Source organism: Apteryx mantelli, chromosome 10 (genome assembly GCF_036417845.1).
Source record: "Apteryx mantelli isolate bAptMan1 chromosome 10, bAptMan1.hap1, whole genome shotgun sequence".
In the NCBI taxonomy this organism is placed as follows: domain Eukaryota; kingdom Metazoa; phylum Chordata; class Aves; order Apterygiformes; family Apterygidae; genus Apteryx; species Apteryx mantelli.
This window is the reverse complement of record NC_089987.1, coordinates 20,778,847-20,804,499: the sequence shown is the minus strand read 5'-3', so window position 1 is coordinate 20,804,499 and position 25,653 is coordinate 20,778,847. Positions and strand designations below refer to the sequence as shown.

At 37.0% G+C, this 25,653-nt stretch overlaps 1 protein-coding gene across 3 annotated transcripts in view; it reads right to left on the bottom strand.

Annotated features, from left to right (window-relative positions):
• The window catches only part of NFATC3 (nuclear factor of activated T cells 3), a 79,098-nt gene that overhangs the window by 34,782 nt on the left and 18,663 nt on the right, over positions 1 to 25,653 (bottom strand). For all 3 annotated transcript variants that reach the window (XM_067302620.1, XM_067302622.1, XM_067302623.1), the window contains exon 3: positions 14,329 to 14,491. In XM_067302620.1, coding sequence (XP_067158721.1) covers positions 14,329 to 14,491 — 163 coding nt within the window. The remainder of the gene's footprint in view (positions 1 to 14,328; positions 14,492 to 25,653) is intronic.

Below are 25,653 nucleotides of genomic sequence, written 5' to 3'. Positions count from 1 at the left end.
AGTAGGACGCTCCTCAAAGCCGCCCAAACAGGACCATCATCTTCTTGAAGTTCTTTACAGTAGTGGACTGAAGGGCAAGAAAGGAAATTGGTTCTAAATTCCTGCTGCTATTGCTTTGCTGGGCTGGGCAGTCTCTAGGCCACTGCTGCAGTGAAGAGATTCTGTTGCTTTTCATGCTGAAGACAAAGAATCCTGAATTCTGCTGTCCTCAAAACTGGGAATTCCTTGTACCTCTCCCTTCTTGTGCCTTTAAGATGTCAGTCCAGTTCAACCTTTACCATAGAAGGTAGGCTACAAATGCGGGTAGGCTGAAGTAGACTAGCATCTGTCCTTATATTCAATGAATTCTCTGTCTCTGTATACCTTGGTGCCCCCCCCCCCACTGTTTCCAGCTACCATCAGGAATTCACTCTTGCAAAGGCAAGCAGAACTGACTTAATGTTAATCAAAAAGTCACATCTCCCCAGGACTTAAACAATCCTCACCCCTTCAAACAATAGTTATAATGAAGGAAAAATACATACCACAAAAAGCCATGCATTCTTTAAAAGTTGCAGCAGCTTTTATCGAATACAATATCCTGTCCTATAATTGATGATTTTCCAATCTAGTTCCTTACCTGATCTCACTTATTTCCGTTTATTATATATATATGTTTCTATTATTTGCCAGCTTATGTTCTGTCATATATATACAATCTTTTTGTATTTGGAGTTCTCAGTACAGACGAAGAACTAAATCGGGGGAGGTGTGGGAATTAATCAGCCATTGAGTGGAGACAGTCTAAATTACCAGAGTTGTCTCCAGTGTAAATAAATGTATTATTCAAGCATTTATGAATGCTGCTGTGGAGACAAAGATTCTTCTATGACCATCTGCATTCTGACAGATTTCCCTCACTTCATCTCTCAGAAGCCACCTGTAAACTACAGTAACTTAACTGGATCATAACAACAAAGTTTGGTCTTAATTATTGTCCTATTGATAGTGGAGCACAGGGATGCAAAAGTCTTAGCTCTTACGACAATTAAGGCTAAATTCCTTTTTATACTTGATGAAGGAATCCAATATCTTGCCAGAAGATTTTTTTTTTAAATTAATTTTAATGAACCTTCTGAGAATTTCTACGAGTCTGAATTATTTTAGGAGTTTAAAGAAAACTTAAGGACATATATTAATTTATCATTTACAAGTCTTCTTATCCCAAGTTCTCATACTATGATTCCATTTTCCTCAGAGTTAAAATTAAATCTTAACAAAATGGAATACAGCCTGAATGTGAAGTTTATTAAGTATGTTCAACCTAGTACTGAGAATAATATAAGTTACAAGCATGTTTTATTCAAAAAGTTGAATGACTTTCAAATGAGGTCACTGTGACAAAGCTGGTTTCCAGTTAAACCTTGCTCCCCCTTCCTTTGCACTGGGTATGTACACAACAATTGTAGCGATAATAATGGTGTGGAAGAGAAGGATATTTATAAAACTAAGCTAGTTTGTCTATCGGTAGTGGAGAAGCTGTCCTCTACAGAGGCCTCTGCAGAGCAGGCGCTTAGTTCAGTGACGCCGTCCCCCCGTCAGGGGTGCGGACTGCATTGCCGGTCGGGATCTGTGCCCATACGCAGCACTTGCATTGCTCAAAGCGTTCCAACACCGCTATTTTGCTTCTGTTATTCTTGATGAAAGATTCACCCCCTACGCTTGCGCAGATATACTATGGAAGAGACCCAGGGCCTGGTTTCCCAACATTACTCTACAAAGTGTGTTGGGGGGAGAGGGAGGGGGCAGCAGAAAGACAGCCCCCTGCCCCCATCAAAGAGATTAGTTATTTATCAACAGATTATACAGTGCATTTTCTGCTTCTGTATGATGCTCTTGTGATACAAATTTAAGTGTGTCCTTGCTTGTTGACCATTTCACATCACTCTATCGTTAACTTTACCTAAGTACAGAATTGAAGATACTTTATCTTCAAAAAAATCAAGATGCCGCATAGTAGCAATTTGCAATGTCCCAAGGAATCTCCAGTGAAAAAAGTTGTAATGAAACAGAATACACCCATATCTTCCATAATTAAGAATAAACCTAAGCATGTTACAATACTAAAACAAATACATAAAGAACCTCGCACTAAAAAATGTTCTGTAGTAATATTAAAACAACAAAACCCTGAAAATTTAACGTGTACTTAAAAGCCATGCTAGTTTAAAACCATCATCAAAACAAAAACCAAACAAGCCAACCCCTCCCTCCTCCCAGGCCATACATTCAAGCATGTTAATCTGATGCTTATAATAAGTCTTTGTCACAAATGAATCGCTGTAAAGGAACTGTGATGAAGCTCTGTTAAAGGTGCTAAAATATATATATGGTTAGGCAGAGTAATAACTTATTAGCAAACTAGAAGAGACTGCATGAAGTCATACATTTCATTACAAGTGATTTATTGTGTTTATTCAGGGTTTAAAAGAAAGAGAGAACAGTGTAAAAGAAAAAGAGAACAGTGTAAAAGAAAAAACAATGTAAAGCCATAAATGTAACTGATGTGTGGCAATTAAATAAGCTGGGGGGCGGGGGGGAAGGGGGAAATCATTATACAGGATAATTCAGTGCCTGATCACAGGAACAGGGGCCATATAAAAAGGAAACACATCACAATCTTAAGCAATGAGCAGGTTGTTCGGAGTGTCCTGGTGTTTCCAACAGCCATATTTGTAACAAAAATGACATCAGCCCTAAGAGGCTGTAGAAGCTAATGACACAGCCTTATGAGCTAGCAAAAACTTTTGGGCGGCTAGAGAGATTGTAGTCAAAAACAGTGTTGAACCTTAAAAAAAAAAAACTTTACTACACAAATATGTATTTAGAGTTAACATTTCCCCATTAAATCTTGCCCAGTAAGTGAGCTGACAGCTCTAGGCATGGCACATTCTGCAAGGATAAACTAGCAAATTTACATAGTGTCAGTTACCCGGGAACAAGGGTCTGGGGGGACCAGTGAGCCTAGGAGTAAATAGGAAACAAGACAGTGGCTTGGGGAGAGGCTGCCTGTGCTTCTTTAGCAAGTAAGAGGCTAGTTAGCCCCAAATTCAGGGGCTAAGATAAACTGTCCCTTATGGGGACCGTAATCTTCAGAACTTGCTATTCCTCCCATTCTGCTCAGCAATACTCATTTGCCCTGCCGTGGCGCCCTGCTGAGCAAGCTTTCCCAGAGTGCCTTGGAGCATTCTTGATCTTTTCAAAAAGTCACAGTGTAATGTAGGAGAGGGATGGCATAGTCACAAAGAGCATAGTTAGGTTTTAATTACATGTCTAGATTATTGGTGACCGTGGTTTAACATTCAGATTATGAAGATCAGCTACAGATCTACAATTATGGCTGAGATCTGTTTTGCATTTAAAGCATAAGTTTCCTTTTATTATGCACTAAAAATATGATTTATCTTTCTTATTTTTAGGCTTACAGTATGGTTCCGGAAAACGTACCGACAATCTGCATGCACACTGAAGGGCAGGGTTCCTCACCCTGTTACCCTTTTCACACAGCTTTGGTTTTACGAAAGACAGCCTTCTGAATCAAGAGTCAGATGCAAGTAAGGACCAGATTCACGCACATGAGCTGCTTTTCCTCACCCAAGAGCTGTTATAGACTAAGTTTGAAGATTCTTGGTTTAACACCACCAGCCTTTCAAAGGAGTTTTCTGATTTGAAGCCACAAACAATAGACAGTCTTAATGATAAACTCCATTGTTACTGCTTCTCATAAACGAAAGGATGGAGTTAAGGTCATTGAGAAGTCCAAACAGGGTAGGATTAGAAGTGCATGGCTTAAGAAATAAAACATCCCACTAATTATTCAAACCAAAACCAAAAACATCATTTGAACTCCACTTGAAATTAATTTTGGATTGAGGGTATTCAACAACACTCCAAGGCTTTGTCTCTAAATTAAAGGTTGAGCTGCAAATTGAAGCACTGGAATATCAGGTAGTGGTACAGTTAAGGCCTCTCTTCAATGGTTGGGACTGCAACAGTAGTTTTCAGTGAGAATATACATTAGAGTTGTTTCTATTACATAATCCTTCAAGGTCCTCCTTCAGTGAAACTAGCATACTGTGCCCAGCACCATATGATCAGATAATTAAAGAGAGCCCATCACATATTATTCCTAAAAACAGAAGACAGTGGTGGATTGGCTTGTTAATTGACCCTGACGTACTCCTACCTTATTTAACTGCAGTTGCATTCAACAGTTTGCTGCAGAGCATGAAAGCAGTGTAGTCCATAATATGTATAATCCTGGTGACATTAAACCTTGTACGTCTCTCCCTACACAAAACCTGTAAACGGTGAGCAAGGCAGAACCCTTCGCTACCCACCACACTCAGCCCCTACTGGAGACTGAACTAGCAAGGAATCTGAACTACCTTCCGTCTCCTAGGGATGGTGTCATCTCTCTCCCAAAAGATGATATTTGGAGCCTGAACTGCCCTTATTCATGCAATACCTGTCTTGTGGATAACGAAGGAGACTAGCTATTCAGAATCAAATTCAAATAAGCAAAAATGGCATAGTCAGGAATTTAAAATAAATTCATTTTAAAAATACTTTTTGTTCTCATTAGAAAAATGCCAATTCTTCTCAGTTTCACTGACGGCTGAGTGACATTTTCTTACTACTTCATCTGTTTTATGTACAGTATTGTATGTTGAACAGCCCAAACATTTTAAGTCAGTTTAACTGAAAAATTTGCTAGCTGTTCTATAAGGGAAATATCTACATAATTAACTAGAACAACAGATACTGTGTTTAGTTCAAATACCTGCTGAAGCCATGGTATCTGTACTTTTAGTTCATCTTAGTAAAGAACCCACACATATACAAATAAAAGCATATTGTCTCTCTGCAGACCATAGTTATTTAATTTAACAAACCCTTATACAATCTACTAGTGAGTGCAGCAAAATCACCATGATAAAGTCTCATTGCAATAAACTGCTACAGTATCAGCCTGCCCAAGATCCAGGCATTGGCCGCTTACAGAAAACACTAACTTAAACTACTGCTTGAGTACAAGGTCTGTTTTCACATATACCTGTCAACATTATTCTATTAATATGCATCTTAGAGCTGCACACAACAAAAAAAATTTTTTTTAAATTTTTTTCCTTCGGAGACATACCACTTTCCCAAGGGGGGCAAGCAGCATGCTGTAGACAACTAATAAGTTACTGCACACTGTCACTACTGACCTCTAGAAACCCTCCTCTGTAACAGAATACTGATACACCACCCACTGCTTTGCAGAGGAAACTCAGCCAAGTTGCTTTTGTGTTTCTATATCGTTTCCATAGCAAAGGTCAGTGCATGCGTAAGTTAAACTAAAGCTGGAAGGCTAAAGACTGAAGGTCACTACAGGATAAGCTAGAAGAGCTTCGCTCCAAAGCGGTTCCAGCATTATTACTGTACTGCACACAGTAAACTCATGAACTCATGCATGGCAATACTGAGTTTACAATTTTTACCAAGTAACTAACAAAGACAGTAAGTTAATATGAGAGAATCTTGTATCAGCAAGAAGGTAATTTATATTACAGAAACTTCATTCCTAATGACCATATGGAAAATCCTTAAACAACGTTTAACACTAGAGACTATATGGATTAATTCGACTACTGAAGAGAGCAGCATTTGAACTTGGAAGTCAGTGGTAGCAGTGAGAAACTTCTCCTTTCTGAGAAAAGGAAGTAGGTCACATTAAATAAGAGACTTCAACCTGGAAAAAAAAAAGTTACCATTTTTCCACAGATTGCATGCAGATTTTACTGGGGCTGTATCTTGCTCACATGTCATCATTTCCACACTCTGATCTCTGATAAAGGAAAGCTTGCAACACTCGACAAGCCTGTCAGAAGACTTTTTTTAGTCACTCGTATTTAGAAGTTTTACTTCCTATTTCTTTTTTTAAACTGAGAAGGTTCATCTATGTTGCTGTATGCTAAATATTACCAATTTCTTTTCAAATTTAGATATGTTATTTATCCACAAGATGTGATTTCATAAGAGCTATGACTTCAGATAAATATACAAGAGAAAAAATACATTTCACAGAAAATATGTGAAATACTTAGCAGAGAATAAATAGTATACTTTGAAGTAGCCTATTTTTCTGAAAATACAAACAAAACTCCTTTGTTTATTTACCATAAACCAATCCCCAATCATTAAATCCCGAAGTGATGTCAAGCTTTAACATGCCTATTCTTTCAGATTAAAAATTCAACCAAGAAAAAAAAGGGGATAGAACACCTTAAATTCCATGTACTTCTGAACTAAAGCTCATCAAAAAAAAAAAAAAAGTTATAATCATTCTTTAACTACATGTTATGCTTAGCAATCAAGCAATACTAGATACCAATGACAATTCTGACAGCGCCAAAAAACATGTGATTGCTTTTGAAAAGCAATTTTCCTGAAAGCTTTCCAGCAATCATTAAGAAATTGCCATTTTTTAAACCAAACTTTCACTTGTTTTAACATTTGTGTTTTATCTTCCATACGCATTTCCTTTGCTGCTAATTGAAGACAAAGATTCTATTGACACTGAAGTGCTCCTTCTCCTTTTCCCCAATTAATTCACTGCTTATAGCATTACTGGATTGGTAAAGCAGGCTGATTGGAAAGCAAGCTTTTTACGTACAAATAGACTCCCTAAAAAAAGGGCTCTGCTTTGAAATAAAAGACATGTCAGGGGAAAAATCTGTGATAACTTAAATGAACAAAAGACCAAATTAACAACTTGTAGATTCACCAAATGCATCAGTATCCCTGTTAAAAAAATCCACCTCAGTTCAGGCACAGAAAGGGAGGAAAGAAATACACAACTGTGTAGAGAAGTATAAGCACTTAGTATAACCACTTCAAATGGAGTTTTCCTAGGTTTTTCAACACCTTGATCGGAAAAGCATGTTGTAACCAATTCTCTCCATGACGGTCTCACGGCAGCTGGCCGCAGCTAAGTGGCTTCTCTGTTCCTCAGAGCACCCCCAAAGTTACACAACAAGGAAGGCAAAAGCGGAGAATGAAGGCCCAGTTATATGAAGGTGAAAAGAAAGATATAGCTGTTCTTTTGAATTAGAAATTTTTACTTTGGAAGATTATGAGTAAGGATATGATATAATTCACCACAAAATCTAAACTTTCCTACAGGAAAAGAATTTTCACTGCTTAGTTTTCAGTCCACTTTTAAACAGGCCTTTACCAAACCCAATCTGTTAGACCTCACTAAAGTAATATGATAAAGGGAAGAAAAAATTAAAGAAAAAAACCATTTGAGATGTTTTGCCCACTGAAACAACGCAGATTCAGCCCACAAACTTGGAATCTTTTGGCCAACGATACCCAAGAGGAGCCTGTGCCTGGTTTTGAAGAACCAGAATTCTTTCTTCAGACATTTCTCCAGAAATATTTCATTTTTGAGTGGTTTGCAGCTACTTTCCTAACATGCTGCAAACAGTGTTATTTAAAAAACTGAAGGATTACTCTGCCAAACTGAACCGCATGCCTAGTGGCAGTGCCTTGGGAATAAAAGCAAGCAATAAGCAAGATGTAAAGGCCTGAAGATGAACATAAGCTGAAACAAGGGAAGACACACAGTGACTAATGCTAGTGGTGCAATTTACCATAAATTTATCAGCAGTGGCAGTTTGGAAAGTCAAGCTTGAACTAAACCAAGAAATTAGAATTCAGGGAAGTTATAGAAAGGCAGATTGACCACAGTCATCCCGTGTGGCTTTACGGAAGTGCAACAAGTGCTGGCCTATGATCCCCTATGAATTGTTCCAAAAGAGACCGAAGAAATTAATGGAAGAAAACTCCATTCAGGCCTACTGGGCAATCCCCCAGCACCCCTGCGTCAGAAAGTCTTAACAGTGCATGGGATTTATTTTATTTTATTCTGATTCCACAAAAGTTTTAACATTACAAAAAGTTTAAAAAGTCTAATTTTAAAGTGAAGATGTTAAACAAAACATCTATTGCCCCATCCTGAAGTGTGGTACTGTTTTCAGTCTCTCTTGATTATCTGATGTAGCTTTTCATCTTGAACTGAGAAGAGAAAGCATCTACATTAAAAAAGTATCCTTTCTCTTTTGCTGTTAAGCTTATTGAGTAAACTATCTTGAAGACTATAAAATAATATAGGCCTTTGTAAATCTGAAATAGAAATAAAAGTAGTGAAACATAAGAGGAACAAATGTTAATGAACTATCAGGCACAGTGGCACAAGTCCAATTTTAAAATCCTTTTAAAGGTCATCATGAAGACAAACAGATCCTGAAAAGGACCAAAGCAAACAAAAAATTGCTAATATCAGTGCATCACTGGTCACGATTCCATATGATTATGCAACTTACTGAATATCATTCAAGGTTTAAAAACTTGGATTTCTATTTCTGAAATCTCTCTTACACACACACTCACTTCTTGCAGACAAGGTTGAAAGTTAATGCTAATTTCAGGCATATTTTGAAGAGTGCTTTAGCTTAGAGTCCATCCCATTCTATCCTACCCAAAAACATCAACACGTACCTAAAATAGTGTTATACTAGTATTGTAACTTCGCACTAGTGCAGTATTGCTGGTTACATATCTAACTAACCATCAACATACAGTATCCATTGGCAGCTTGCTCCACACTATCCAAAAAAAGTGTTACTCTTGAAATCCCAACTCCTGATGCCAAATTATGCTGTGGACAATTTTCAGGTGACTGCTTCTGAGATAACCTGTATAAATTACAGAAAATCTATAAACTAATTTTACTTTGGAAGAAAATCCCAGTTTTCTGCAATCTGGTAACCACATGATGATACAAAAAGCAACTCGCTGTGTCACTACAGACCCAGTGTGCTGTTTTTCATTTTTTTCACATTAGTTACTGCATTTTTTAGATTCCATATTTTACATGATTACATTTAATATGAGCTTTGCCATCCATTTTTGGCATTCTAGAACAGATGTCCATATAATCAAATTGTTTTTAAAAAGATGTATTTTTAGAATCTCGTTCAAAAGTCAACATTTTGTCCCATACAGCCCACCACCTAGCTCACATAGGCCAAGACTTACTTTCTGCCTTCTACATTTATTTATGAATTGCTATCACCAAGCAACAGTAGGCAATTGGAGGTGACTCTGCCTGCTTTCTGCTGATGTGTGAGAAGATGGACAAATTCAATAAAAAGATAAAACTTGAAAAGTAGAAGGCAGAAAGAGGAAGAATGGAAAGAGTCACGAAACACAACAGACATGCTGGTCACTGGATTTAGAGAAGAACAGGGAGAACCCAGATGTTTTATGCCTGTTAAGTAGTTACATGAATTGGTCACAGATTCCTTGGAAAAAGGTGACAGCCACGGTATTACAGGCCAGGAAACAGACACCCATTTAAATAAAAACTTTCATTCATTCATTTTTCTTGGACCATCTCTGACATTGCTCGGTTAGATCCTCTCTTGTAGGTTATAGCTTCTTGTGCCAGAACTCAAGCAGAATTTGTCAGGTTGTTTGAAGACATGTTCCCTTTTCAGAATTTGCTAAGTAGCTCAAAATTAGTTTACTTTAAGCTCAAAATTAATTTTCTTTTTCATCCATTGCCATCATCTTCAGTCATGGCTTCAAGCTCCGTGACCAATTTCAACAGAGCTGCCATTCAATCCCTCTTTCACAGGCCTCCAGAAAACCTTCCCACGCAGGTGGTTACTGCTTGCTTGTAAGTGACTAGAAGTGCATAAGCTCTCAAAGAAAGTAGCTTTTCTTTATTTTTATTTTTCAACTGTACACCTTTCCTCATGTGCAGTGCTTACAAGTTGTCCATATGATTCCATGATGCTTCCTCTTCTCTGTTATTCCAAAATCAACTACTGTAATAATTTTGCATATGGCAAAGGCACTGATGAATGAATCTATCCTTAAACCCTTCACAGTATGACAAAAAGACACTTAGGGTACAGGCGAATTCTTAATACACACCACTGTCCAAAATGTGTCTTACATGCATGGGACATGTCTTTCACAAGTGGAATCTATACAGTGTCCTTTGTAGACACAATTTCAAAATAAATTACCCTTATTGTAGTTCATATCTAGAACTGATTCCCATTGTGGTAGGTGGCCACAGGACAGATGCTCCTTCGCACATACGAGAACACACATACAGAACAGTGCTAACAAGTAGCTGTTAGTTTAACAGTCCCTCAGTGCATCTAATAGCAAGGTTATCACAAGAATATTAGCATATAGATCAACTTCCTCACAACAGTAAGAGAGCAAGAGATAAAAAAGGAAATATATGTGTTGTGCATCACACAATTAGCTTGTAGAATTAACTACTGAAAGATATCATTAAATTTAGAATATTTAAGAAAATTCAGAAAATTGATAAGGTTAACATGAACAGCAGGAACATCACAGTATACAAAACAATGTTTTTTAAGGCAAAGTCCACCTTCCTGCATCATAAAGTGAAAATATGAGAGTAAAAAAAACTTTTCCTGAGAAAACTTTACAGTGTGGTGTGCCTGCCTGCTCTAAAATGCTTATGTTTTTGGTCATAAATATTATCCAGTGAAAGTCTCATGAAAAAACCTTAACCACTTTAGATAACAGTAAAATCTCATTCTAACAAATTATAAATGTAAACATTACTTTACTTATGATGTATGATTTTACCTGGGGGGAAGGGAGGAAATTCAAGTAATTATGATCATTCATTTAGAGTCAGATGCAATGTTGCAGCCATTTGTTAAGAAGGTTTCTCAGATGGGTAAAATAAGTACTTTAACCTACTGAAATAGAAAGGTAATGGCAGACAAATTTCAGAGGCTTTCTATGTCTCCTGACTACTAAATACAGAATATCCATAGGGTTCGGATGGCAAAAATTCAAAATGCTTCCTCCCCACATGCTAACCATGCTGTCAAGTTATTTATTCCTTCCCTGTGAAAACACCATCAGTGTTATCTTGTAGATTTTCTACCAAGGTAAAATAAAATCATTTTAGATAATGCAAATTAGCTGGAACATACCTCAAAGCCAGCAGAGATTAAAAAGGCCGATATCTGCTATTTAAAACATTTTGCCATTAAAACAGCTGAAGAAGATAATTTCATTAAATAATTTGCTTCCTTAGAGTCTGTGGACTTATAAAACAAAGCATGATGATCAACTCATTTCATTTCCTCACATTGGGAAATAAGCTGATTAAACATACTCACAACAGATCATGCCAAATTTGTCAGAAGCTTAGTTTCCTAGCAACAGGTACAGTACAGTATTAGTAATAGATTAATGATTTGCACTAATAGATTAATGGCTTGAAGCTATATACTATCTTACAATCTTTAAAGATGACATCAATTGCATACTGAAACTACAGAGGTTTCATAGTTCAGAAATTTATTATAAATATTCTAACTTTCTATAAAATACTGTTCAAGAGCAACACACATTTTATAGCAGGAAAAAGCGCACAGGCTCTCAGGCACCCACATCCTTTCTTCTCTCTGACACTTGTTGCCATACAGTTATTTTACACAAGAAAACGTTAAGCATGCTTTATTGCAATGATCACACACATGGAAGCGACTGGCATAAAGCTAAGAATACCAAAAAGAAAAGCTTAGGACATGTACAAATAATAATGCATATCCTCAACTGGATTTGTGTAATAAGCCTCAGGAAGTGCTGGGAAAGAGTGCACCTTTGTGTTTAAATTAAGTGATTTACATCTGCTTGCAGCTATTTAGTATTTACTTTTCACCAAATTTGACTTATAGCATTCTATTTCCCCTTGCAGCAAGTAAAAAGTTAATACAAATCAATGTTTTGTTTCATAACAACTTCCTCTCTCCCATCAAGCACAACAATTAAATTCTAATCCAGCTGGAAGAGACCAAATTACAAAATAGAATATTGATTTGCATTTCTATTCATTTTAATTTAGTGAGGCAGAGTTTAAACATGAGACTGGGAAACAGACATAAATTCTATCCCCCATTTTACAAAAAGAGCAATTTTTGTCATAGCAAAATATTTCACAATTCTAATGTAAATATTCAGCTCTTAAAATCATCAGTATAATTCAGATAGAGATCTGTTGTTTCTAACCTGCAACTAGTACTACACTTCAGAAGCATCTTGTTCTTTAAGTAGAAGAAGCCCTAAATTTATTTGCAAATCTTATAAACATCAGCAAAACAAGCTCCCTTAACGCAAGTATTAGTGCAATACACAAGGGCCCAGGGCAAAAAACCCCCACATAAACAAATGCAATTAACAAATGTTCAGCAGAGACTTATTTTTGTCAGCTAAAATCTCCCAGTATTCTACCTCATTAATGATGTGTTAAATTCCAATGCCAGCACCTAGGCACGTGCAAGTTGCGTCTACTTGTTCACCCCCTGGCCCAAGCAACACAGTATTCCACATGAAGAAATCTGCTCCGCTGACTACTTTCAGTTTCCAGCCTAGCTCAGGCATCCTCACTTTTCTCTCGTATGCAGCACAGGCTTCCCTGACAAGCATCAAGTCCTGTCCCTGTTATGCTAAGAAATCCAGTAGATCTGACAGTAGGAGAAAGCTGGAGCTGGTCAGGCCATGGAATTGTGACAATGAAGAGAACACTAAGGAACTCTGTAAAGAAAACCAAGGCTGGATAAAGAGCTCAGGTTAAGAACAGAAATGGAAAAAGGAGGAAAGACATTCAAGGAAGAGAAGATGGGATGCAGAGAACCAGCACTTCTTTGGAGGGAGAGAAAGGAAAAAAACAGACAAAGAGTCATAAAAGGAAAAGAGAAGAAACGTTTTGATAAATAGCCCAAAGAATGCAACTAGGAGACCGTAGGTTGGGAGAAGAAATGGCTCAGATGAAGAGCTTGGAGGGAGGAGTCTGCTTAGACAAGGCAAAAGGAACAGACAGGCCAAGACATTTTATTCTCCTGGTGCATCTTTTTTTGTATTTGTAGTCCAAAGATGATATTTGCATATCTTGGTAACCAGAACAGCCATTATATCTGTTAAGAAAGTGGACTGGGCTGTCTCCTGGATATGGAAGGAATATAATAAGTTTTCAGGTGCAAGATTCTGTATCTGAACCCCTAGAAAGTTCTGCAGGGGAAAGTAGCCGTAAGAGCCACCACTTCACCAAAAGGCTGATCCTTGAACTCTGACAGTCACAGGGGAGCACATCACAGCTTCTGTACATTAAATTTTACCCACAATAGCTACTTACCAAACCTAAGCTGCTTCTCCTTCAAAAAGAATATCATGACAAAGCTTTCAAATGAAAGCCAAGCCTAATTTACTAGGACATTACATCTAACTCTGAGTGCAACAATAATTGGATAGCATTTGCAAAGTATTTAAATAATACACTTTAGAGGTATTTGCCTTAATAAAAGAATGCAGCAAGAGCAGGTGTTAATGGCAGTTACCAGAAATCAAAACAGGTAGTACTACCACCCACAGTTAGTCAGATGAGATGCACTGCGGCATTTTCTTCAGTCCCGAAACTGATCTAAATGTTCTGAGAGACAAAATAAAGCTTGACTGATCTTGTTAATGCAACTGAAATGATGACAAAAAAAGAGAGCAAGGAATGAGTCTTACTTTCCCTTACAGATTACCAGCCCACATCTAAAGAAACTAGGTGATGCCTTACTTTTTAAGGAGACAGCTACAAATAAACTGTCAGTAATGACCTTTGGTTCTTGCTGAAGAAAGAGACAAGTCAAGTTTAATCTACTCCAAATATTTTAGTGAAGTTTAACAGAGTCTATGGGGAACATTTTGCAGAAATAACCAAATAAAAAAAATGAACAAGAGCTAACAAACTGTTTCAGCTGAGCTCCTATAGTGTTCAGCAGCTTACTCTTCGTTCCAAAAGAAAGATGATACTTGATTCAAGTGAATCTATATCATATTCAAGTACACCTACAAGTAATCTGTTATTGTTAATTTTCTCCCCTCCACCACCACTCTTTCCTGTCTAAAGTTCATTTTGAGTACATAATTAACATATTATTGAACAGTGAATCCCTTGGTAAGCATAAAATGAATTGTTACATGTTCTGTAATTGTAGCAAACGGTAAATTCTTAAACATACAAAACTAAACTGCTGTACTGAACAAGATGTATTTAAGAGAGAAATTTTACAGACGGAGGAACGCAAGCTACACAGAATGTAACAATTTACAGTACTGTAAATACCAGTGAGCATAGTTAATAGTAAAAAATTATCTTCTATTCAAGAAAACCAGACTTCCTACCTTCACTACAGGGTGTCCTCCAGTAGATGCTTTTACTGCTCCTCTGCTTCCTTCGGTTTCATAGTGAGCTCTATGATGAGTTTTAGGCTGGACTTCTATTTTCAGTTCACACTGCCCATAATGGCTTGGTAAAGGCCAGTCAAGAGGTGGCAATGAAGATGTGCTGCAATCAGGATATGCACACTATGGTTAAATGAACTATGCCATTCAGCCAGAGAACAATGAAAATAACTTCACTGTAAAATATGCACAAATTATATCGCTTGCCTAACAAATGATTATCGAATAAGAATAGCTATTAGCTTAACACAGTTACTTGAAAAATCCAAAATTTTGCTGATGCATTAAAATCTTTAATTGAAACATTTCTTCTGGAGTTGTTAGTGCTGTATTTCTTCCTTACATTACCTGATTAAAAGAAAGGCATGACTCCATGCCCCACATTACCAGTGCTATTCCATAACTGCTTTTACATTAATTTAACCTCAAGTAGACTAGCAAGCAAGTTTAAATTGCATTAAAGGGAACAGTCTAACTTCAGTATGACTCTAAAGCAAGCTTGACTGGTCTGTAAGTCATTAAGTTTTAACAGTCTGCATTACTATCTTAAAGTTTTTTTTTTTGTTTTTTTTTGTTTTTTTTTTCTTTTAAGATTGGTAAGTGCTACACTTTTCTAAATATCATTGAATTAAACACTATATGATGATCCAAGTTTTTAAAAGACTAGTAGCCCAATCTGAGCATAAAGACTTTGTGCAACAGACAACAAGCAAAGATGAAGATATCTGAAGTACACACTTAGCTTAACCATAGATTATACCCTAACACACAGCTGTAAAGCCTCTCCACAGAAGGAGGAAAAAAAAACGTAGTAATAATAGTAACATGGAAGCACCTCAGAGGGAAATAAGCCACATTATCACCATTTTTTTTATACCTACCCTTTTACCTGCATAGATTCACAGACTTATGATTCTAGTAAGATGAACAGTCAGATTCAAGTCAGTAATTACCTGGTAGAGCAAATTAATGCAATTTAAAAATGAAGCATTTATCCTGAATGTTTATAGCACTGTGTACAGCACAAGAACATTTGCATTAAAAATAAGCTTCTAGTAAAATAGCTTCATAACACCATACTCTGACCAATTGGAAAAACAGTCAGACCTTAAAGAGACAGCCAAGTAGTGGTTTGTATCATCTTTGGCAAATGCTCAATTCCATTTCTTTCCTCTTTACAGGAAGTGGGGAAAAAACCCACCACCTATCCAAAACCATGCAAATTTCCATAAACATTAACAGCTATAGACCCATGAAAGATAAATTATACCTGCCGGAGAATTCAACCAAGGCCTATAAAACATACGCACCATTGGGAAAGAATGTTTGAACTGAACAGAAAAGAAAAGTTCTGTCTTTAGTAAGTATCTGGACGGACTTGGGCTCAGCCTGCAGCACCATACATCTGCCTTTTACCACAAACATCACTGTCACTAAGCATGGAAAAGAGAGAGAAGAGGCACCACTCGCTAGCCTTCTCCTGCAGGAGCACAACCTACGAACCTGCTGACCTACTGCTTCAGGGAGCACCTCCACTGCACATTGCTTCAGGAGAGGGTAAACGTCGTACGATAAACCTTTATCTCCTGAAGCCCCTTGCTGGGAGTGAAGGGGAACAAGAGTGCTTCCCTTTCTTCTTACTGAAAGGGAGAAACGTGAGCAATAAATCATCTCTACAAGCGTTCAACATAGCAAAGACTCTTCTTCCCCCATAAGGAGGTCTGATGACTGGTCCTTCTTCCACAACCATAGAATTTACTGGGTAGGAGAGGACTGGATGTCAGGAATCAAAGAGGAAACTCATAGGAACGCAGCATAAGCCCAATCCTTCCAGATACTTACCACAGGCCAAGATGTACTGCCTAAATGCTACTATTTGGCTATCAACTAGACTTTGCCATTCACTTTTATAGCTATTGAAGGAGAAGAGGACTCAAGTCTTCAGTCTGAAAAAGGAAAGAAAAGGTCAGGATTAGAAGATACTAAAAAGAGTTTAAAAAGAAATGTATCAAACAAGAAATTTGTCTTTACTATGTCTGAAAACTTTTTTTTCAAATATGTCAAAATAGTTTGTGTGGTATAACATGTGGACCACAGACTATGTATCAGGTACTAAGAGGTATTACTGAATATTATATATTAAAATCATTCAAGAAAAAAAATATATTTGTTGATTATGATCACTCTCCATCCAGCCTCACAGAGAGGTTTCCTCGTTCTGCAATCAACCATTAAAAACATGGCATAAGCTGTATCAGACAGCTCTATCAATTCCCATTATCTCCTAAAATAATATTTGCAATACTAGAACAAACATGGAGACAGGAAAGAAACCAAGTCTCAAGATTTTGTTATTCTTTGAAAACAAATAGAAAATATCAGCATGAGAGCAAGCACACACGCATATGCAGATGCCTAAAATATCAAAAATTTGGAAAGATTTCAAAATGCAGTTTTCCAAGCAAATTCTGCAGTATTAAGATTTTCAGGCTGTGCTGCATTAAACTGTTATTTTCTAGATGCAGCAGGCTAGAAGTTTTCAGCTGCTTCCATTTAGAGAACAAAAAAATCGCTGGATACCCAAGCTGTAATTGTTTCTCTTTTAATGTTTTTCTTGCTATCTCTATCACCCTCAACTTTTCTTTTGGGCAGCAGTGCAATCTTAAAACATTTTAGGGTACAGTTCCATGTACCTTTTTGTTCTATGAGGATATCAATTTAATGTATTTAATGTGTCAGGTTTAATACAGAGTATTCAGAAAAATGTAATATATGATGCTTCCACATCACCCTTCCACTTGTTTTGTGCCAAATGTTTTGGGACTACACATTAAACTGAATCAGTGATCTGTGGGGTTTCATTTGGTTTTGAAAGGTAAATTTTTGACTCCGATTAATTTACCAGAGCCCCAATTGCCTATACAGCTTCTTCCAACAGAACCGAGGAGGACAGCTATGGAGTGGCTTCCTCAGCCAGCACTGTCATGTTCCAAAAGTCACAATGAACCCACACCCCAGACACTAAATAAATACAATCTACAAACTATTTTTCTACTTCATGCAGAAACCAACATCGAAAACAGAAGAATCATGTCAGTGTTTTGGGGGCAAGAGGGAACAAGTTTGCACACATTTTGAACACTTTTCAATGTGAAGCCACACAATACCTGACGTTGAAATGGGAAAAATAGATCTGAAGCCTTTATAGCCTTATTGCATTTATGTACAAGCTTTGTTCCGACTGCACTATTAGGTGAGGATCGGCATTAAATTGAAGTCTTTCCCCTAGACTTTTGACTCATCACAGGTTTATCAGTTGTAAAGTGTGTATTAAACTAAGGTAAGTTTTAGACTACACATACATCATTAGAGTTTAAGTTTTAGTGCTGTATTGCTCTTAGAATACCTAGAATATGTTTAAGATTAGGAAAATCAGCTGCTTCAGAAACATGCCAGTGTTGTAGAAAGATTTCAGCCTCTTCACTTTACACGGCAAGATGACACTTACATTATTTTGATAAAGCCATTTTACTTTCCATTCAGAACACAGAATCTAGATCAGCTGCTGGCTGTGGGTTTTTTCAAGTCATTTCAGATGAAAATAATAAAAGAAATAAGGGCTTATGTTGTTAAAAATCACTCACTTCTGGACTTTGATGAGAGGAGGAACACATTTGTAGCCACTTCCACATGTTTCATTAAGAAAACTCTACCTGGTTCATTACCAAATTACAGTTACAATAGCCTGTGGCTTACTCTTCTACAGAACTTTCTCTAAGTTTTGGTTCTCTTTAAATGAAAAAAAAAAAGCCTTATTAATAGTACAGTAGCCTACCAGTAAAGCCCCAAATGCTAGAGCAGGAAACAGAAACAATGAGTGACAGTCATCCTAAAAGATTCATTAAATCAAGTTTTAGCATGTTGGTGAGACAGCACCAATCTATAAACCTACAAATGTTCTTCCAGTAATACCAAGAGAGTTTTATAATCTGATTAATGCAAGCCTCCAAAAGTTCCTATCACATCAAGATTAAAGGCTTTGGAGAACAGCTGCTATTAAAGGAAACTCAGAAGTAAGGCAGGAAGCTCTCAGTAGCGCTCTCAACAGAAGACACCATATTTAAAATTATCACTTTAGTGTTCACAAAATTCATCTAACCCATATTGTCTTCACCTGCAACTGTCATCTCTAAACCAGAACTGATTCAGGTTGCACAAAACTGATGAGGAGATATCTGACGTTCAGCGTAAGGGTAGTCAAATGAGTCCATATGGATTTCATTTTTCAGACCTGTGGATACTGGGACTGACTCCGCCCCTCTTGCACAGCAAGAAACAAACCCTAGAAACAAGATTGCTTTGGAGCATCCTACAGGTCAGCATCTGATACTAGACTGCAGCTGTCGTTCTGCATTGGACTTAGGCTTTACTCTTTCTTCTGCCCCACACGCACTGTTGTGGGGCCAATGACAGCCACTAAAAATAATCAGTTAAAACCTCCAAATGGTTATTTTCCATTTGGAGCACTCTTGCTGTGTAGTTCATTGGACAAACAGCTGTGGCCTAAGAGAGGGGCTTTGTGCAGGCAGAAACTGCTTATGCTGGTGCCTCAACTGTAGTGCGTGTGTGATTAGCTCAGTTTTAGTTCAACGCTCTCCTGGATTCTTTGCTTAGAAAGTTTTTGAATGCAAGTGAAACTGATACGAGAACTCATTTTAGCCACTCTGCATGAACATGCTTCTACCTCCTTGTAGTCACTAGTTCTAATAATGACTTTTGAAGATACCCACTAGGATTTCAAAATGCTAGTGAAAGTTATTCTCAATTTCCTTTGCCGGTTAAGATTCACAGGTCTTCTAGAATGACCTGTTGATTATTTCTCAGTTGCAGCAGAAATAACACTTTCCACCTACACCTCTCCCAGTACATCAAAATCTGTGACTGCAGGAAAGGCCTTGTTGACCATACAATGGATATTTCACATCTTTTTCTCATCCTGAGTTTTAGCAGGGAATAACCAACAGCCACAGTTATCCTGTGACAAGTGAACGTCATGACACAGCAAACCCTTGAGAGTCTCACATCATAACTATGTGCCAATACTACGGTCCTTTTCAAGAATGCTTGTAGAGCCAGAATACTGCTGTGATCATTTTTCACTACATAGAGTAAGATTTTCTCAGGTGGAGTAATTTTGGAGTTAATAATTTTGGGGACATTCCACCTGCCACAGTGGCTTATCAATTGATTTTTTTTATACTATTTACATCCAAAATATCACTGTTCTACTAGCAAACCCACAGTTAAATACGCTTTCAGAGTACTGATAAAGCATACTGCCAAGTCAAATCTGTATTCTATCATGTCAGAACAAAGTAGAGAGCCTAATCACACCTATAGCACTGAGATCCTGTATTAAAACACTATCTGAATTTCTTTAGATTCATTAACAGTGCATCAACATTACAGTAATAGCCTAGCTTATTAAAAACCCTAAGAGGTTCAAAGTTCTCGTGCTTGTCTCACTTAAGTGGGTACTTACCTTCAAAGCCAGTGATTTGCAAATATTTTCACTTGAAAGCTTTGCTAACATTGCATAACTGCTGTTACTTCTATTTAACAGAAAACAGATGGATAATTGCTTAGCAGAATAAGCTTGTCTATAGTCCACTCACATTGAATGGTTTGCTCTTCTTAAAATTAAGACCAAAGTTCCAAAAGTTATGTTAAAAAACAGAACATAATTCTGTTCTCCTCTCTGCTCCCCAAACTTCTAAAATAAGGATTCAGACAAGAAAGAACTAGCTATTCCAAGTATTTGCCTATCTAACACTATTTTCTCCTGAAAGGTTAAGCAACATTGTCAGCAATCCTAGTTTTCAGGAGCAACTGCCAGACAATAGCAAGGAAGATGCTCTCAGATTGCCATGAATCATCCATCATTAAAGAGATTCCTGAACTGTAAATACAACAACCAAAGCCCGTTTGTTCTTCACCACCATGGCACAAAAATTCCTTGATATCCTGTCACTTCCCAGTGTTTTAGAATTAAATTTGCAACACAGCACTCTTAAGGCAAACATCGGTTTATATAGTAGTTTTAGTAGTAACTCTTTCCAAAATTGAGAATACTATTATGTAAAGTCAACTTACAACGAAGAATTCCATGAAAGAAGAAGCAGTAAAAGAAACCAATTTTTATTTCAAGATTTTTGCCCATTAATGAATACTGTCACAGTTATCTAGTGGACAGGAAAGCACAATTTGCTCCTGTCAAAGACTTGCTCCAAGGGTTAAAGAAACCAAACACACCAAACCCCTGAATCACTCCTTAAGTGTACTAACCTACAAAATGCCTATTTGATGCATTAATTAGACTGTCAAGATCTAATATGCAAAACTTAAAGGCTGCTGTCCCCCTACCCATTCATATTATAAGCCATAAACTAAAAATAAAACCAACAAACCCCCCCAAAGCACCAATAACAGAACCCCCACCATTTTCAATTTCACCATCACCGTCCACCCATCTAATACAACTGCACAATGTCGCCTGTATCAGCGCTGTCCATATGTCTGTGATAGGTGTTAACTCTCCCACAAATGGTGCTGATCTCATACGAATTTTACTTCTGGTGATATGTCTCCACCATAAGTATTATTATATTTTTTCTTCAGAGGTTTCAGGGTCATCCCCATACTGTTCCCCCCCCCCGCCACTGAAGCTCAAAAAAAGTATTGTAAAGCAGACTTTTTTTTTTGCACTTCCTAGAAATTTTGCAACTGTAAACCTGTATCAGAGAGGCAGATCAGACAGAGAAGAGCCATAAGCACTGTAACTAAGAGCATCAATTTCTGTAAAGCAAGTGTATATATATCACTTCAAAATACCATTAACTACTCATCTTTCTAATACAGCAGCTTTGTACTCATGAGAGGCTGACTGGAGCCTAAGCAAGAAAATTTTAATAAAAGGGATCATCAGTCTTGATTCTTAGTAGTACATGGTTTCTTAAGTATTTGCTGAATTGCTATTCCCATAATAATGGGTATATCCACTAAACAGGGATTCCACAAAGTTCCAAAGACAAGGATAGAATTAAGAGAATTCACATGAGCATACTGACCTCTTTTAGATGGCGCCTCAACATGAGCAGGAGGATCAAATTTAGCTCTTTGAATATGAATAGCCTCTAGAAGAAATACTTTTCTCTGGTATTCTTCTGGACTATTCATAGCCTATACTGATACAGGCTATCTAAATAAGAAAGTGAACTTGAATCATCTTTTTTTCTTTTCAAATAGATTATACAAAATTTGGGAAAGGAATGAAAGAAAAAATCCAATTAATGAAAGAGTCTGAAATCACTTTATGCAAAAGCCTAGAAACATGGCTTTTAAAGAGACTGAGTGAAAAAATTTTGAGTTTTTTCAAGTGGGGGTAAAATTCAAGCTCTGATAGGTCAGATTAATAAACAGTCCTAAAATCAGCATCCTTCATGAAACAATGGGGTAATGAGCAAACGGGGAAGTCAGATATACTCCCACTACTTTAGGAGGGAAACATGAGACACGAATAAACCCAATTCTTATCCCTCACCTTGATGGGGTGGGGGGAGGGGAAGCATCGTAAACAAGAGTAACAAGAATAAAAATGTAATAAACAAAAGGATCAGATAACTTCATTGCTGAGTATTCTGCAAATGACCAAGTCAATCTGCAATCGAAAGAATTACCTGCAAATGATTTGGTTAATGACAGCACTGGCAGATACCCTGTGGCTAATATACTACTCAGGCCTTCACTATTCCTAGATGTAGAAGGAACTATCTAGTTCCTCAATGCTTATTTTATAGGAATTGTTGCATTGGTTCTGTCCCTCACCACTCATCTACACTCATCTTTGACTAGGAAGCAGGAATGTGACTCAGGGCAGATAATACACATATATTTTTCATATACTACAGACTGGCAAATTATGTATTTCTGTCTTAGATGACAACTTGTTATTTGTTCAAAATTATGTGCAAGGAATCAGATATGACTAAAATGCACAAAAGTGTGTTATACATTATTATATTTAGTTACATAAAAGCATCCTATGCTTACTGAACACAGAAGAAAGGAAGTGTGGTCAGGACTTCATAGATAAACTAGAGTATTGATTCCAAGTGAACGAAACTACTCTGACCTGTGTTCACACTTCACCACAGTAAACCGCCCCTCGGCATAAATGGGAGGAATTTACCTTACATCTGACATGGTATGAGGTGTGCAGATAGCACCTTCTTCTCTGATGACTATTTAATGTTCTGTAAATCTGTAATCTGGTTTACTTCATGCACTAAATCGTACTCGATAACACAATCGAGACATTTAAAAAGATGAGTAATTGTATTTATATATATTTACATATATAAATAAATACACACACACACATATATATATGAGAGAAAAAGAAGAGAGAGAAATATTTTAAAAATCAAGAGTTCCTATCTTTTATGTTTATTAAATCTAACTCTAAAACATGATAACTGCAGTGCTTGTTTTTGGTCACTGTCACAAAGTGTTTAAGAAATAGTGGACCTTCTTGCAATTCATTATTAAAGCATAAGAGTGAGCTTAGCTTCTCTGCTTCATAAACATTAAAATCAAAATATTAGATGAGAATGAAACGTCTGAACATAATGAATAGGCAGGCTCTCACTGAATCTATAGGACAGGCTACAAGTGCTGAGTAGTTCAATGTTATGCTAAGAATACAGTTGCTAATGCAGCCATTTCCACCAACTCAATTAGTCAGACTTTTTGTCAGCAAATGTATATTGCTTAATAATTTAGTTTACTTGTGAATAGGTATAGTCTTAATTGCCTTCTGCTTTCTTCTCACTTTTGCAATTAGAGAAACACATCTACTAACTACAATCAGTACCTTTCTGAGAAGAAATTAAAATCTGTGATTTTACAATTATGCAAAACTGACAAAATGATTGAAGGAGTGCTGTTTAAATAATATTTAGAGACAAATAACCTAATCTTTTAAAGAACAACTTCTAAAGAATTTCTAAAAAACCCTTAGTTTTAAAATTAAAAGAGCAGATTTGGTATTAAGAAAAAATGAGCCTTCTGTGCAACACTGATCTAATCAACACAAATGTCAAGCAGTGAAACTCAAAAATTCAGTGTTAGAACTCAGATGAATGATGAAGCCTGTTTGACAGTACCGTTAAAAGTTAACCCTTCCGGAAGCTCTTAAAGCTACAATTCACTTCTCTCTCATTTGTTTCAGGAATGTTTCACTGTATCCTGGAAGTATTGGTTAGTATTTCATTCATCTTTCTTTGTAAGCATACTTCTCCATAGTAAGAGTCACAGATGAGCTCTCTCCATTAGTTCCCCAACTAAATAAATCACACGCAGAAAGTGTCAGTTACAGCAGTTTTCAAAAGATGAGCGAGTGCTTTTATATTCCACAAGACCCACACCCCTGAGAACTGTCATGTGCTCAACCGAGAAGCAGAAAAGGTATTCTAAAACATTTCTTCAACAGGTTTGTTCATCTGACAAGTCATCAGGAAATGATGCATCAAGATGTTAAAACGATGCAAGACTGATATCTAAATTTGGAAAAAGCCACTAGAAAGGGGAATTACTGATGATAAACTAGCATGTTCTCAGAAAAGCCCACTTCCACTTTTCAACAAGTTGTGCTTTTGAGGGAGGTCCCTGGGAAGAATACCCCTTCAGAAACCTTGGGTTAGTAGGCAGTTCTAAAATTTTTGCTAAGAAGTTCAAAATCCCTGAGAACAGAAAAGGTGCCATATAGGTGTCCTGCAGAACACCTCTGAAGATTTGACAGAAATATTTCCTTTTTTATTTTGCTTCAGTTACTTCAAGGAAGGAAAAAAAAAAAGAAAAAAAAAGTTAAAACCATGAAGAATTTCCAAGTCATTCTTTTTAAATAAAAAATACAGAATGTGCTTTATAAAAAAAACAAGTTCTTTGCAAAGATGACTTCACCATGGCAGTAATATTATATTTTGCCACTAACTTTTAGGATTTATGATTTGCCTTTTTCAAAGTAAAGCATGTATCTGGAGAATCCTACCCTTCTTACCACTCAGTATCAAGACAGTCATTTGCTCATGCCTGTAGAGGTGTTTTTTTGTTTTTTTTAAAGAAATACTCTAAGAAAGTAAATGTTGAGACACTCATTTGCTTTGACCACTACATCCTTGATGAGCAAATCTTAAGCATTGCCTGTGGACAGAATGATACTATTTTAAATATAAACCCACAATACAGCTTATCACATGGATAATTGTTTTACAGATATTAACCTAATACACCCTTCCTTTTACAAAATGTCTACACAAAACTCTTCAAGTGACGGCCATTTACTTCTTCCTGCTACCAACATGCCTCGTAGGTTCAGAAGCAAGCATACTTAACCAGCTCAAAGCATTTCTTCTCATCTGTAGAGAGAAAGGACACTCAAGTCCCTCCCTGCTCTTCTCCTATCCTGAAGCTTTCTTCTCCCCCCCTGCCCTTTACCTACTAGAAAAAGGTTAAGGAACCAAATGGATAGTCTGAGCTGAGTAATTGCAGTAGTTGTCCATTCAGCAGCAATGCTACCTAAAGCATTTCTACTCCACCAATTGCACTGTCCTGGCAAAGTGGTCCTTGTAGCTATACGGTCAGCCAGATCAAAGACCTGCTCCAACTAAAAGGTAACAGAATGGGAAGGAGGGTGAATTCCCCCCCACACACACACACACCTGAATCAGGTCCCTATTCTGGGTCTCCTCAAATCATCCTAGCACACGACAGGACTACAAAAGGGCAAGAGCCATTTAAATCGCCACCACAATGGTAGAGATACCCTTGGAACCACAGCCCACAAATCACTTTGTTCTACATGGATTTCAGTATGACATGCAAATTTATTTTCTCTCTAGATTTAGAATCTGGAATCAGACCAAAGATGCAAGTGAAAACAAAAACATATAAATCCACCTCTTTTGAGTTTTCTCAGTTTTATAAAATCACATAAGTCAAGTTTCTTTAGCTGTATTAAAATTTTTTACTACTTAGATTAAATGCAACAGCTTAAAATGCAAACATGCATAAAGCTGCACACATTTGATTCAGTACGACTCTGTGCATTAATAGAAGCAAACTTTATTAGTAAGTCAATTGCCTGTGTTACAATGTGGCTACTGTAGTTTAAAAAGAAGAAACAGATGGGCATTTGCTGTATCAACT